Source organism: Podarcis cretensis (genome assembly GCF_951804945.1).
Source record: "Podarcis cretensis genome assembly, chromosome: 6".
In the NCBI taxonomy this organism is placed as follows: Eukaryota; Metazoa; Chordata; class Lepidosauria; order Squamata; family Lacertidae; genus Podarcis; species Podarcis cretensis.
In genome coordinates this window covers 49,029,276-49,044,596 of record NC_137175.1, presented here as the reverse complement: position 1 = coordinate 49,044,596, position 15,321 = coordinate 49,029,276, and the positions used below count along the sequence as shown (strand labels likewise).

Here is a 15,321-nt window from a genome sequence, read left to right as displayed (position 1 = left end):
AGGCAATGCAATGGGAAGCCATAACGAATCCCAATCCCCTCCTGTATGCATACCTCCATGATAAAGAAATGCAAAAACAGCTATCAGTTTATGCATTATTGTTATGTGAGCACAATCTGTAAAGTGGGTCTCCTGGTTTATAAAAAGCTCTCACAAGAGACAACTGTATTTTTTAAAAAGTGATATTGACCACATTTTATTTATTTAAAAGATTTCTGTCCTACACTGCAAAGAGCAATTCTAGATTTCACCAATGGGTGTGAGTCACGTGCCCACACCTGATTTAGCCTGCTCTGTCTCAAGAGGCATCAGCCATTATAAATCTATCCTGCCATAATTTGGGAACAAAATACTATATCTTCTTCTTCTTCTTCTTCTTCTTTGGCAATCACTCGTAGCCAAGTAAGATCGTCTTCCATAAACACGCTTTTAACAATGAGTCCATAAGTGACTGTGGAGGCCAATTCTGGGCCCACATGTCCTTCCACAGTGGGGACATTGTTTCCCGGGTGGGAGTTGATCATGGTGTGGATTTGCCAAGTGTGCCTTCCTCTTAGCACGTTTCTCCCTTGCGTCCTGAGTTCCCTTTTACCTGGGCAAGAATGACCACAGCTAGAACCCCCTGATGTCCCTATTTGAAACATACCTTCCAATAAATCCATGGGGATTCCAAGTCAGTGTAATAAATCAAGCTTTTATATTAAGGCTGAAACAATCTGATAAATGAAAAGAGAGCTCATACCAATATTTCTCATTCTATTATCACACATCTGACTTTGTACTCATATGCCTTCCAAGCATTGACGTCCCACAACATTTCTAGGAACTTACATTGAGCTCTCTTTCCAGTGCCAGTAGAAACTCAGAGCCAAATTAGACAAGACATTTGCCAAGTAATCTGTTTTCGCACAGCTGATTAAAAAAAGAAAAAGCTGGTGTAGGGCATCAATGGAAGGCTTCCTTTCACTGTGAATAGCAGAAATGGGGTGTGATTCTGATCAAGGCCATGGCATAAGCATGTACCGGCTAATTATTATTTTAACATAAACAAAAAAACTGACAATAGGTCAAACTACATGATACTTCATGTCTAGTTGGTCCGCAGATCCAGTGATTACAAATGTAATAACTGATAGTTTCTCACTTAGCTTCAGGATCGTATTCTGCCCAGATTTTTTTGAATTCATCCAGGTGATGAGGACCCAATATGGACCAATCCCGTGTGAGGTAGTCAAAGTTGTCCATGATAACAGCGACAAAGAGGTTGATAATCTAAGGAGATATACATTGGCACAGCTTAGGTGAAAGATAGCAAAGGATAACGGTCCTCTGAGCTGTTCACTGGAATAAAGTTGGCTGAAGGCCTGTATACCAACCCACATAAAACTAAATAAAGTTTGTCTGGGAAGGCAATGCATGTCACAGGCATTCTGCAACATTGGTTAGTTCAATTCTTAGGCTTGCGAATACACCCTTCCACCCAGAATCCTTGGAACAGTGGTTCAACCCCCCCCCCCCCACAGAGCTATAATTCCCAGTACCTTTAAGAAACTACTATTCCCAGGATCCTTTTGGGGCCGGTGAGGAAGAGATGTGATTTAAGTGGATGTGTAGAAACAGCCTAAGTGGTCAGTTCATATGTGCAAGTCCATCAGGCAGCCAACCAGGTTAGTGTGCTAGGAGAAAAGTGGTCCTTATACAAGCGTGCTCCCAGAAGTATAAGCAATGACTGAGCACACCACTGTGCTGGGCTGCTTGGGGTGACACACTGACTTGCTGTTTGTGATTGTGACAAATCATTCGTATGATTTCCTTGCCACATTGATCACCGCTCTCTGCCTTGGATGTAACAGAACTGACCTGCCACTGCCACAGTGCCTAAGAGGCAAAACCGATGAGAGAAGGAAGCAGAGAATTCCAGGGCTACGTTACACATTTATAGCTATGTGTTAATATGAACTGCGGCCATCTGAGAAAACTAAAATAAGACAGAATATTTAATGAGTGCTCACGCCAGGGCTTTGAGAAGAGTAATTTCTGTTTCCTCAGCATGACAAATGTCAGTAGCTTATTTGCTGCAAGCTGACTAAGGAATGTTTATTGATGGGCAGCTTTATACGTTTATTATTTATTTATTAGTATTTATTTATTAGTGTTTAGTATTTATTAAATACCGTACATTTAATACCATACATTTAATAAATATAGTAATAATAAGTAATGTTAATCTAATCTTCCCTTAATCTTACTAAATAATTACAGTGGTACCTCGGGTTAAGTACTTAATTCGTTCCGGAGGTCCGTTCTTAACCTGAAACTGTTCTTAACCTGTCTTAACCTGAAGCACCATTTTAGCTAATGGGGCCTCCCGCTGCCGCTGTGCCACTGCTGCACGATTTCTGTTCTCATCCTGAAGCAAAGTTCTTAACCTGGAGCACTATTTCTGGGTTAGCGGAGTCTGTAACCTGAAGCCTATGTAACCTGAGGTACCACTGTATAGCAGATGAAATTTGGTATAGGGGTAAATAAAGCAGGTTAAAGACTCCTTCACATTGGCAACGCAGGTGGAAAGAGGAAGAGCAACAGCCCAGCTAAATGCATTTCATTCACAAGCAAAATTCCCTCTTTCCCTCTCTCCATAATGGCCGCTGATTGCCTTTCAACAGCAAATACAACGATACCTGCTTTCTGATTATTCCTGAATTTGCAGCCTTTGAGTGGATTTGATGGTCACAGATTGGCCCCTGAGCTTTGACTGGTGATCAGCAGCTCCTAAACCCCATTTCTGGAGTCCCCTTACCTTCCATCAGCAAGAATGAATTGAACTATGTGTAAAGCCAAGACTACTGCTGAAGAAATGCTACAAGGTCTTTGAAGGAGAGAGGGGAGTATTTTAAAAAATGAGCTGAAGATGGTTTGGGAGACATCATTGCCTCCTGCAACATACACACAAATTTCTGAATTGACCCACAGTTTTGCAAAACCTGTTTGGCCAAAGGTGAAAGTAGGATGATGTTATGCATCACATGCAGCAATTCCCTCCATCACACCACCTTCAACGCCCCCCCCCCCATGATCATGTCTAGTTCGTCCCTTAATGATGATTGCTACTGTACCATATTTATCCATATGCTACAAGTATGTGCTAACTGACTAGGAAATAAGCACAAGATCAGAGAACAGAAATAGCTTACCAGGAATGCGCATAGCATGTAGAAGCTGACTAAGTAGAAATAAGCAAAGTCTGTGCCACAAGTATATTCTTCCCCAGGAGCAAAGTCAGACTCAGGGTCACATTGCTTGCCATAGCTGGCAGCCAGTAAGATCTCCTGCCAGGCCTCACCAGTTGCACACCTAGAGAAAGGGATAAAGTGAGGCAGGGGCCCCTTTCCAGAAAGTATTCTCTAGATTAGAGGATATGGAATGACCAGCATTCTAGGACTCTAATCCTGGGTACTGCAAAATTGCAACCATTACCTCGTTTCCATTTGTGGGACTTTCATTTCTGAGTTGCCAGAATTAAAATGAGGAGTGAACCCAACACGAAGGGTCTATTCTGACATGTTGTTATTGTTTATAGCCCATCTTTCCCCAAAACTGGGGCTCAAGGTGGCTTATAATTAAAATAGTGACCACCAGCATATGAAGACTGGGGAGTTATTGTGAAGTGCCAGGGTCATAACTCAGGGAATGGGCGGGACAGATCCATGCCATGTGTTTAAAGCACATGGCTTCCCCCCCAAAAAAAAAGAATCATGGGAACTGTAGTTTGTTAAGGGTCCTGGGAATGGCAGCTCTGTGAGGGGGAAACTACATTTTCCAAGATTATTTGAGGGGAAAGTCATGTGCTTTAAGTGTGCATTGAACGCACTTTAAATGTACGGTCATACTGACCTGAATAGCAGCAGCACTGCTTGTGGGAACGTCTGAAAGTTGTTGTTCCGATTTATATAGGTTCCATCCACCAGAGCAATTTTCCCAAACATCTGTAAATCAGAAAGTGCCACTGTGATAAACCTGCACTTTTTGTACCAAAACCTGTTCTCTTCGTACCAGTTTCCTTTTGTTTCTTGCTACTTGGTTGGATATAGCCTTAGCCATGTTTAGAGTAGACTCACTGAAATTAATTGAACAAGTTAGGCATGACTAACATAAGTCCCTTCAGTTTCAATGGGTCTCCTCATGACTTGGCTCAAATCCACACTATATAGTTTAAAGCAATCTCATACAACTCTAAAATTCATGGCTCTCTCCCTCCCCCTTTCCCAAAGAATCATGGGAAATGAAGTTTGTTATGGATCCTGAAAGTTGTTAGGAGACTCTTAGTAAACTACATTTCCAAGGATTCTTTGGGAGAAGTCATGACTCTTTAAGTGGTGTAAGAGTGCAATCTAAGTCTGAATCTAACCAATTGCTGCTTTCTACTTTAGTTGTTTACTGTCTTTCTGACTGCTGACACCCCCCCACCCTACCCCACCAAGGAAGTGAAGTGACTGCAGTTGCAAACCTCAAGCTTACTAGAGTTTAAGTTACACTGAACTCATGCAAACATAGCAAGAGCTCTCCTGAATCAGGCCCAGGGAATAATCCAACACGGCTTCATACAATGGCCAACAAGATGTTTCTGGGAAGCCTACAAGGACAACATGAAGGAAACAGCCCTTCTCTGTGCCATTTTCCCCACAGCAACTGGTATTTAAAGGCTAGTTGCCTTTAACCCTGGAGGTTCCATTCAGTTATTAGCTGAGGACAGATCTGTTCTCCATTAATTTGACTAATCCCTGTTTAAAGCCATTTACACCAGTGGTCAGTCCCTTAGAACTCATGGGACTTATTACTGAGCAAATATGCCTAGGATTGGGTTGTAAAACTCCAGACTGAAAGCCCACAGGAACTAAATTCTTGTGGCATCCTTTGGAGTGACATCTCTGTTTGCAGGTCAATGGAGAAGGGCATGAGAGAGACCTGCAAGGTATAATGATTTAATTGGTCAGATCAGGTACCATGTCAAGAAAGATACACCTTGTTTCAAAATCTCTGCAGGATACATGGTGTCCCAAGCAATTGGGACAAGGAGAATGGGGAGCTGAGACTGAGGAAAGCTTCCAAGGAATAGAATGGAATGACAATATGATATCTGGCCTTATTACCATGGATGGTTTATAACTGGGATCTTGGCTTACACTGCCACTGAGAGAGTTTATGTATGTGTGTATCCTCACCTGCATCCCAATCACAGCATAGATAAAGAACAACATCACAATCAGCAAGGCCACATGGGGCAGTGCCTGCAGAACAAAAGAGAGAAGAACCCAAGGGTTGCAAAACTGCAGTGCAAGGTCATGAGCCTCAAATGAGATGGGAAGCGTTGAATCACAATGCTTTTCTCCAACCTCACCCAACCTCTAGAACTCTTCAAGCTCACGTCCTTTCAGCAAATGTGATGCACTTGCCTGGAAAGACTTGATGAAGGTCCATAGTAGATTTCTAATGCCTTCTGATCGGCTCAGCAGTTTTACCAGCCGTAGGACACGGAAAAGCCGGAAGAAAGTGATAGAGATTCGGCCACCCTCATCAGGATCTATGGCTTGCTGTGGAAGGAGCACATCCCTTGGGCAGTGAACAAGCATGAAGCAGGTAGAAGGAGATAAACTTCATTCAAGAGTAGATCTGATGTGTTCAGCAGGCATGCCCATAATAAGACAGCAACCACCCACAATTTAATTCTGGATTAGGGGGCCAACCTGGTATGCACTACTGAGACATGGGACGTCAGGCTGCAAGGTGTTGACTTTCATCAGCAACGTCTGTCTGGGTTCTCAGTGCACCACCAACATAGACAAGGGCTGGAAATGGTGGGTAGTATCACTGTGGCCTATAAGGATTCAGTCTTCCTTTACTCCACTTCCTTCTGCTGAATTCCTGTGTGCACCAGTTTGGGCACCAGGGAATTCTGCTGTTGTACCGACTGCTGCCCAGCAGCCCCCATGTCTGAGCTGACAGAAGTCGTCTCAGCATGGCTACTGACAACCCCCAGACTGACTGACTACTGTAATGTGTTGTACCTGGCTTTGCCTTTGAATACTATTTGGAAACTTCAGCTAGCTCAAAACACAGACTGGGACCAGTCAGTTGGTGGGGGTAATATATCTCAATGATATTGAAATAAATTCACACTAGCTTTCAGTCAATTTCTGATCACTCTTCAAAGTGCTGGTGTTTTCCTTTAAATGCCTACACAGATTAGGTTTGTGAAGGACTTCCTATTCCCAAAACAACCTGAGGCTGTTCTATAGTTGTCCCCGCCATCTGAGATAAGGCAGGAGTTTATGGAATTCCCTCCCCAGAAAATAATGTTGGCACTAGGCAGATTTATTGTTCTTGCTGCCTGACAAAACCATTTTTATTCTCCCAAGCTTTGTAATATACCTTAATGCATTTTTCTTTTTTAACATGTTATGTTCTATTTCTCTGTGTTTCTCTTGTTTTTGTAAACGACTCTGGAAGCTCTGCTAAAGGATGGCATATATATACGTGTGTGTGTGTGTGTGAGAGAGAGAGAGAGAGAGAGGGTAAACAAACAACACTTACTTGTGTTGTGACGTCTCCCTGGATCACCGGATTCGTCTGTAAATATATCCCAAGTTATAAGTACAGCAATAATTTCAGTGCAGGTAAAACAAGGACCTCAGGGCCAACAGCATGCTAGGCTAAGGGATTGGATAATACTGCAGGGGTCATTGCATGCTGACTCAGGTTTGGAATATAGGAAGGCGTTTCATGCCACCGCCATTAAAAGGTTCCTCAACCTTCTAATGGACCTCTTGGTTCTAAGCCTAGCAACCCCTCCCTGGGCTAACTTCATGTTACCTGTAGAACTGTTGGACTGCTGGGTTTACTGAAACTAAGGATGAGTCTGCACCATCAAAAATCATGAGTCCAGCATGACAAGAAGGAAGTGAGAGGAACAGTCAAAGGACATAGTTTGTACCTTTTTAATCAGAGTTGGGAGTTGGGTGATTTGGTGCCATCATATATTTTATTAGCACGCCTATGCTACAAGGGCAAACTGGATCAAAGCTGCCATAACTGCCATGGTCTCTCCCAAGGAATCTTAGGAACTGTAATTATGTGTGGATATAAAAAATAACCTTCACAGATGTACAGTTATGATAGAAGGCTCATTTTGGGAGAAGCCGTGGCAGGAAACTGGTTTAGATTGTAGTGCAGACGTATCCTAACACTGTGCTAATGTTGGCACAGTGATTCTAGTAGTGAGCACTCAGTGCATATTTAATGCACAATCAGTACCGTGGCGTATTTGCAGAGCAGATCGCCTGGGTCAGTTGTGCAACAGCAGACAGCCAATGCAAAACTTGTCTGTGGATTTGTGCTTCTGCAGAGTAGTAAAAGCATCATTTTGAGAAAAGTAACTATTGCATTCAGACTTCAGTTTTCTGGCTATTGGCTACAGAATCTTCAGATCTTGATGTATCTTCTATAATGAAGCTGCACAGAACATGCCGGCAAGCTGGACCAGGAATGGAAGGAAGCTATAGTGTAATCTAGATGTGCAGTGATGCACTTGCTGTGCATCAGAAACAAAAGCTGATAATTGCACTGCCAGTGCTTTGCAGGACTGTTATTTTAGTGCAACCATAAAAATGCCACTAAAGCAGTGTTAGAAGCTAGAAGCTGTTAGTTCTATGCAACAATGCCTATACAGCACCTACAGAATGTGAAAAGAATGTGATATATTACTGCTAATCTTCTATGCGTATTACCCCAACCTCTTGTGACAAGCCAAAAGAAAGGCTTCTCTATTTGTTGAACATGTGAAAAGGGAGCAAATAAAAAGCAGCACCCTCCCACCACCAGCATCGTCTTCTCTTGAGGCTCACAACTGTCTCTCCCTTTTCCTCCTCGATGGCAGAATCTCTGAAGACTCATGCAGTCCACACTAACACAGCAGGGCACAGCAATATGGAATGGTCTAGGAAGGGACAAAGGGATATATGAAAGAAAAGGTTCTCCACAACAAGCTCATGCAGCTGATATTTACAATGCCATTACAGCCACCGCTTAGGCAGTACAATCCACCTCTGGAAGCAAGAATTATCTGTTAAGAGAATGAAAGAATCAGCCGAGGAATCCCACAAATGTAGTGGGAAAGTAGAGAAGTGAAAGACAGAGAGAAAGAGGGACAAGGGATGGATTGGAGGATGACAAGGAAGAGGAGCCATTTTTAGGGAGGAAGAGAAGGTGGTCCACAACAATAGAAGGGCATGATGGGAGATCCCATGAGACCAACAAAGAAGAAGACAGGCAGAAAGGAATAAGGGATAAAGGATAAAGGAATAAAGGATGCAGAGACTGATGCATGGAATGAGGACTACAAATGACTTGAACACAGCCTAGAGTCTCCTACTGGAAACAGATTTTAAAAAGCAGCCTAGATAAGAGAGTTCCAGCTAACAATATACTGCAATAAGCCCTGGACAAAGAAACCTACTGGAGCGTCATTGAAGGCACAGATATTTCTAGATTAGAAGTCTACAGAAGTCTATGACGCATGGCCAGCTTCACTCATATTCACCCACCGTCAAGAGACCACTCATGAGCCAGAATTCAAATGGGGGAGATTCAAGTGCTATTAGACCCCTCCATAAGTGATTAGAGTTCTTAACATGTCTTTTTCCTGCAAGGAGCTCCTACGGTGATATTTCATGATCAGCTCTTTGAAGGATGGGGCTCCTGGAGTGCCTCCCGCCATGCTGAGTTCTTCTGAAAACATTGACCCTTTCTTTCACACGTTGAAATAATCCAAAGACTGGGCAGAACCCAAGGGGTAACAGGGAAGATGGATTTTTACAGAATTAAACAAGATGGCTTGTGCCAAGAGAAGTATTTTATCCACAAATGCTTATTACAATTAAGTTTTAAATGTATTTAGACAGAACTGATTAATAGCTAGACATTTTAAAATCCTGGCTGACTTGTATGCTATACCTGCTGCAGATGGTTATATTGACTTCAGCAGCAAATAAATGGTTGTGTGCCTTTGTTGGATTTGTGCTCTGATTGGTTATTTGCATTTTCTTGGCCAGAAACTCTGAGAAAAGTGCTGTATCTTGCACAAAGCAAGATACGATCCCTATGGAATGCCCACAGATTATGGCACTTTATTATACTTTATTATACTTTCTGCCGTTTGATCTTGGACAGAAGATCATAAAAAGAGTATTATTAGCTCATCTAAACAGCTCATCTAGCAGGGAGTTTATTAAACATCAATATACAAATAAATGAAACAAATGGACTAGGAGGGAGGAGGGAGGGAGGAAAGACAGGAAACATGGAAAAGGACTAGGCTAGGTTCATAAGTCAAAGATACAGTGTGCTGGAAGGGGAAAACAGCAGCACTAATGGTGGTTTTGCTTTCTGTGGAATCAAAATCAGACTATGTGATCCAGTCAGCACCACAAGGTGTACAGAGAGTATTTTAGGAGAATCAGGGCTCCAAGCATTATCCCTCTCACTTTCTTGCAGTTCCCAGCTGTTCAATGGGAAGCAGCATTCCAGTGGGACAAAGAACCCTGGGAAGAATGAACTCAGGGCCATTCTGCCTCTGGTACTGAACCAAACATCAGGTGCAAAGGCAAGGGAAGCAGAATACTTACCAGTTCCCAAGTCCTCAGACTAAATTCCTAAATACCATTGAACTTGATCCCCTTTCACCTTAACTACTTAGCATATAGATCTCTCACCAGAGTTTTTTGGCCATTTAATGAATCAGGGCATATTCAGCAAGTATTGAAGTGGATGTAAATCTAGTAGATAAAGTCTTGTATGTCCCCAAAGATACCTGTACCTTCCATCCCCTGCTCACCTAATAAGAGAACAACAAAAAGTTCAGCTGTATCTTAAAACTAAATCCTTGGAGTGACTCTTTGTACTTGGGCTTGGAAACAACTCATCAAGCAGGGTAGATATTTGCACTGACATTTCTTAATACTCTAGCACTGGCTAGAGGCAAGCTGGAGCTATAAAGAAACACAGCAGGTTTTCCCAGGGATTGGAGTATTTAAAGGAAGACGATGTTCAAAATAAGGAGATGATGGTTTTGGTCTTAGTAATACTGAATCAGGCACGTACACTATTAATGAAAGCTGTTCTAGATCCACCTCCTTCTAAAGCTGTTTCTATAGCCATAGATAACTGAAAATAGTAGCATTAGCAGTGCACTGAGAACATGAAGGCACATAAATGCATTTTTAACTCAGCAATATCTACTCTTGTCCTTTCTTTAAATTCATACACAATGCAGAGTACACATGTGCTATTCCACCCATGGTATATTTTCAATATACTCTGGTGTATATTATAGCATCCATGCACATATATATATAAGGCACAATTTATATATGCAAGTGTTGCCATGAAAATAGTCACACTATAAGCAGACATAATAAGCAAATACTCGAAGCATGGTTGCCATGGACAGCAAAACAGAAATGATCTGCAGGTACCATGAGGCAAACCATCTCAAAGTTGACCTTATACTAAATTTGCCAGCTACATATTACTTGCCAAGAACATATGCTTAGAGAGAACACAGAGATTACTGGGCAGGTGAAGTTTCCTGGGCATGGGGCCACATCAGTCCATTAATTATGATCAAGGAAAGGTCACCTCACAATACTTCTTGATGCCTGAAACTCACAGTATCCACTGAGCTTATCCACATTTGTGGATTGTGAGATGCCTACCCTTCCCTTAACTTAAAGGCAATAAACCCTCTTATTTCCAGAAGGAAACTGAAGTCAAACAATAGCTTCTGTGAAACAGATATTCTGTTTAGACATGCAATAATCACAACTGTGGAAAAGTTGGGAGACTGATGCTGCTAAATAGCATGAGGAACAGTTTTCTACTCTTCTTCACTTTCATGGCTGCCCAGTTTGAAGTGTCCCCAGCCCCCACACTCATCCAGTGCTGGGAGCCTTTCACTTACATCAATCTGACTCAGGATGACATCAATGATGCTGCCAACGACTATAAGGAAATCAAAGACATTCCAAGGGTCCCCAAAGTAGCCCTGGGGGGAAAGGAATAAGAAAGTGGGTTCCAAAGAAGTAAGACAGGACCTTTCTGGCACCTTCCCAACCTAAGGACCGATGTTGAAACTTGTGTGACTTGGTTAGGACTAAAAAAAACTTACATGCAACCATTCCCTCCTCCCCAGCAGTATCCCCCTTAAAGTGTGGCATGTAACTCTAAGCCAGATATGGGGAACCTGTGGCTCTCCAAATGTAGTTTGACTACAACTCCCATCATCCCTGGTGTGGTGGGATAATGAGCTGCTTGTGCGTTAAAGCTTGATCCCTCAGAGCTCACTCAGTGTAGTGAAGCCCTGCCTTGAGCGGAGCCCTTCGGGGTGGCTCCGTCAGTCGCTGGTAGAATCTGACAGTGGGCGTTTGCGGAAACGTTTCCAACATAAAAGCTGTTTCACGGACATGCGCCTCCTGGATTCCCTGCGTGACAGTTTCCGGCGAGGGGTGGGGGTCCTTAAAGGGTGTCCTGATACCTCCTCACTGTTCTCACTGGAAGTATCCCAGAGCCTCCCCTCCGACTCCCTTTCCTTTGGAGCTCCCGCACTCCCCCTACTGGTTCCCTCTTCTGCTGAAGAAGTGTCTCTCCTATTCTCCTGAAGCCTTCTCACCACCTGTCCTTCCGATGGCAGTTCCCTGACACCTGGCTATGACTATGCTGGCTCAGGCTCATGGGAGTTGTAGTCCAAAGATGTATGGAGGGCCATAGCTTTCCACCACTGCTCTAAGCAAAATGACAGACCCACTTCCCTCAAGGAGCCTTATAGGTCCATATCCCAAACTCACCTTAGCCTTGAAGGCTATAAGTTTAAGGATCATCTCCACAGTAAAGAGAAGGGTGAAGACCACATTAAGGATATCTGAGAGATGGTCCATTGTCTCTGATTGATTATAATGCTGTAAAGATGGTTAAAAGTAGATGATTAATAGAGTTAGAAACAAAGCCCTGTAGACCAAAAGGAAGTATATATTGTGACAAAGGGAGAAATCATATTGATTGCTAGATACCAAGTAAAAGAGATACACATGTAGAGAACAGGCTCATCTTGATGAGTGAGCTGTATGGTTGTAAAGCTCCACTTATCCAACATACCTGTACTAACAATGCCTCTCATTGCTCACTTGTACAGTGGTACCTCGGTTTAAGAACAGCCCTGTATACAAACGATTCGGTTTATGAACTCTGCAAAACTGGAAGTAGTGTCCTGGTTTGTGAACTGTACCTCGGTCTAAGAATGGAATCTGAACAGTGGAAGGGCACAGGCATTGGTAGGCCTCATTAGGGAAAGCGTGCCTCAGTTTAAGAACAGTTTTGGTTTAAGAACGGACTTCTGGAACAGGTTAAGCTCATAAACCGAGGTACCACTGTATTTCTATATTGGAATCCCTGGAATAACAGCCCAGTTCAGTTACACTGTGTGTAGTGTACAACTGATGGATAATAAGACCCACCCATATTTCTAAACACCAGATCAGCAAGTGCTCATTATAGGGGCACTGTTTTGTAATTCTTCTTCTCCAAGCACAACTCAGGATCCCACAATCATCACTACTGCTGCCATTCTACAGCTGGGCAGCTGTTCCACTCATCCATACCTGCATGCCCAAGCAGATGGTGTTCAATGTGATCAGGAAGAACATAAGGTACTCAAAGTAGGAGCAGGTCACAATATACCATATCTGGTACTGGTAGGGGTTCTTGGGAATGTAGCATCTCAGAGGGCGTGCTTTGAGTGCATATTGCACACACTGGCGCTGGAGCGAGAAGAAATACAAGGTGGGAATGGGGCTAGGCAGTGCCTTCCATACTTTAGGTTCTCTTGTTCATTATCTCAGCAATATGAGCCATACCTGGTTCTTGTCCAGCTCACAGTTTTTGTACTCTGTTTCACCCTGCTCCTGGAAGGTTACGATGATAAAACCTACAAAGATGTTCATCATGAAAAAGGCTATGAGGATGAGATAGATGATGAAGTAGATGGCAACGCCCATGCGATAGTTGTAGATGGGGCCTACGTCCTCAGCGCTTGTGTCAATTGCTTTGTACAATAACCTGGAAGAGTTAGAACAGCGGTTGAGATTAACGGGCCTGGGCAAAAGACCTTTGAAGAAGTGGGCTATGAAAGGACTTTGCTCGATGGGTTATCAGCTCAGGTATCCATGCCTCCTCTGACAGGGGCGGCCCACTCTCAAAGGGTTTTCCAAAAAATCAGTATAGCTAAATAAATGTAGAGCTATAACTCTTTTACTGAGTGGGTTCCAGGCAACTTTTCCTTAAATTGCTCTGCTGATGTATTATGCTTTCTGATTCTCAAAGCACAATATTTTGTTGCTGAGAAAACATGTTTTTTTTTTAAAAAAAACAGTAACTGCATCAATTGCCATGGTTACATGAATGTCTGGTGTAGCTCTCTGCGTATAGTGTCTATAACATCGTTAGCTATATTTATTAAAGCTTCCCCTTTCAGTGTTATTTTGCTTGCACAGTATAGCTAATTAGCAACAGTAGCAGCATACCAGCTAATCCTTCTGACAATTCCCAACAGCCCACCTTGCACTTTGCCCCATGCTGGGTTCTGAACTCACTTAGGCCATCCTTCAAAGGTGGAAACAGTGAAGAGAGACATCATGGCTGACAATACATTATCAAAGTGGAAGTCATTGAGTATCCACATTCGCTCGTCCTCCACAACCTGCGTTGGATCAGCATCGACGTATGTGATGAAGTGTCCCCTGGAACAAGAAACTTTATATTAGTTACAGACAAGGAGCCTGCACCTTCTGTTAATTCGTATTAGATTACAGTACAATTCTATGCAGATCTACTTGGAAGCAAGTTCCACTGAGTTAAGTTAAGGATTGTAGCCTAACATTTCGCCAATGCTGAGATAGTCACTCAACAGCAGTCACTACAGCAAAAAAAGAACTTGTTCAAGTTGCGTAAGACTGATCCAATGAATCCCAGGCTGGCTCATCCCCTCCTTGGCCCTAGAACATCCTGTCTGGGGCTTGCCACTGGCTGCCACTGCTGGGGAACCCACTGGTAGCACTTCTGTCTGTTCACACATTTGGTGAGTGGAAGACAGAGTACTGCATCAACAGAGTAACACAGGAGTCACTCTGCAGAGGGACACTGGCAGAGGCTGGCAGGGCTGGATGGAGGGACACCACCCACCCACCGACCCTAGCCTGGCACAATGGGGTTTTTTTTTTCTTTTATTGCTCTGTTAACGCAAAAACTACTGTGGCCCACAGCTTCCCGTCACACTGCAATTATAGTGTCCCAGGCTGCAGAAGACTATGACGCATAACCAAGGCTTACCTGCATTCTTCTGCAGTGATCTTGGTTGAATCTGTACAGCTAAAGAACTTCCCCTACATTTAAAACAGAGATCAAAAGTTATAGGGATTGTTGGTATTTGGCTGTTTCCCAAATATGGCCTCAACAGTTCTGAGAGTACTGAAAAGTGAATGTTTCCAGCTACACAAAAGCCCGGGCCCAGTTTTTACTGTTGAAGGAGAGGAGACAGTAATTCATGACAGTTTCCCATTGCTGACTGGCAAACCATGTGGGAGTTGTATTGAAAGGGAATAAGATTTTGCAAGTGACTTACACATTGACTGTGAGGAAACTGCAGTGATGTTATTAGCTTCCTTGAGGTATGTATTGACAGGCTGCAGTGGCACCATGTTGCACCCAAGACTGAGAGGGCCCGTTGTGCGTCATGTGTGTGTGTGATGTCACAGACTTAGACCATCACCTGGGTAGGTTTGGAGAATTGAATATGCTTTTTTAAAGGAAGGTTACACATCACAGAAGGACCTGAGGGTGACCAGACCAAACCGTAGGTATTCGGCCAACCGAGACAAATGAGAATGGTTAATTCAGTATAGTGGCCCTGAATTGATTATCTCTGGCAGCAAGCTATCCTTGTTTATATAAACAAGCTTTTACAAACTCATGGACTCAAACAGTGTGGAAGTTCATTCTATCTAGGAAAGACTGTCACCTTGAAGAGCTGCACCCCAATGCAGGCAAACATGAACTGTAGCAAGGCACTGACAAGCACAATGTTGCCGATGGTCTTGATAGCCACAAAAACACACTGTACTACGTGCTAGAGAGAGAAAGAGAGAGGGGTTGGTTAGATTTTATTTGTCCATTGCTCATTGTGATTTTTCTGAGTAGAGATTGCTTTGCCTGGTTCAT

General features: G+C 43.1%; 1 protein-coding gene across 2 annotated transcripts in view; it reads right to left on the bottom strand.

Annotated features, from left to right (window-relative positions):
• CACNA1S (calcium voltage-gated channel subunit alpha1 S) overlaps positions 1-15,321 on the bottom strand; it is a 60,774-nt gene that overhangs the window by 14,827 nt on the left and 30,626 nt on the right. Inside the window, exons 22-35 of one of the 2 annotated variants that reach the window (XM_079982507.1) lie at positions 15,122-15,229; positions 14,434-14,486; positions 13,698-13,844; positions 12,963-13,164; positions 12,708-12,866; positions 11,898-12,008; positions 11,015-11,098; positions 8,063-8,119; positions 6,592-6,627; positions 5,454-5,591; positions 5,223-5,288; positions 3,895-3,986; positions 3,195-3,354; positions 1,145-1,272 (exon numbers count right to left, since the gene is read on the bottom strand). In XM_079982507.1, the coding sequence (XP_079838633.1) occupies positions 1,145-1,272; positions 3,195-3,354; positions 3,895-3,986; positions 5,223-5,288; positions 5,454-5,591; positions 6,592-6,627; positions 8,063-8,119; positions 11,015-11,098; positions 11,898-12,008; positions 12,708-12,866; positions 12,963-13,164; positions 13,698-13,844; positions 14,434-14,486; positions 15,122-15,229 (1,541 nt within the window). The remainder of the gene's footprint in view (positions 1-1,144; positions 1,273-3,194; positions 3,355-3,894; positions 3,987-5,222; positions 5,289-5,453; positions 5,592-6,591; positions 6,628-8,062; positions 8,120-11,014; positions 11,099-11,897; positions 12,009-12,707; positions 12,867-12,962; positions 13,165-13,697; positions 13,845-14,433; positions 14,487-15,121; positions 15,230-15,321) is intronic. The other variant, XM_079982508.1, reaches the window with a different exon arrangement.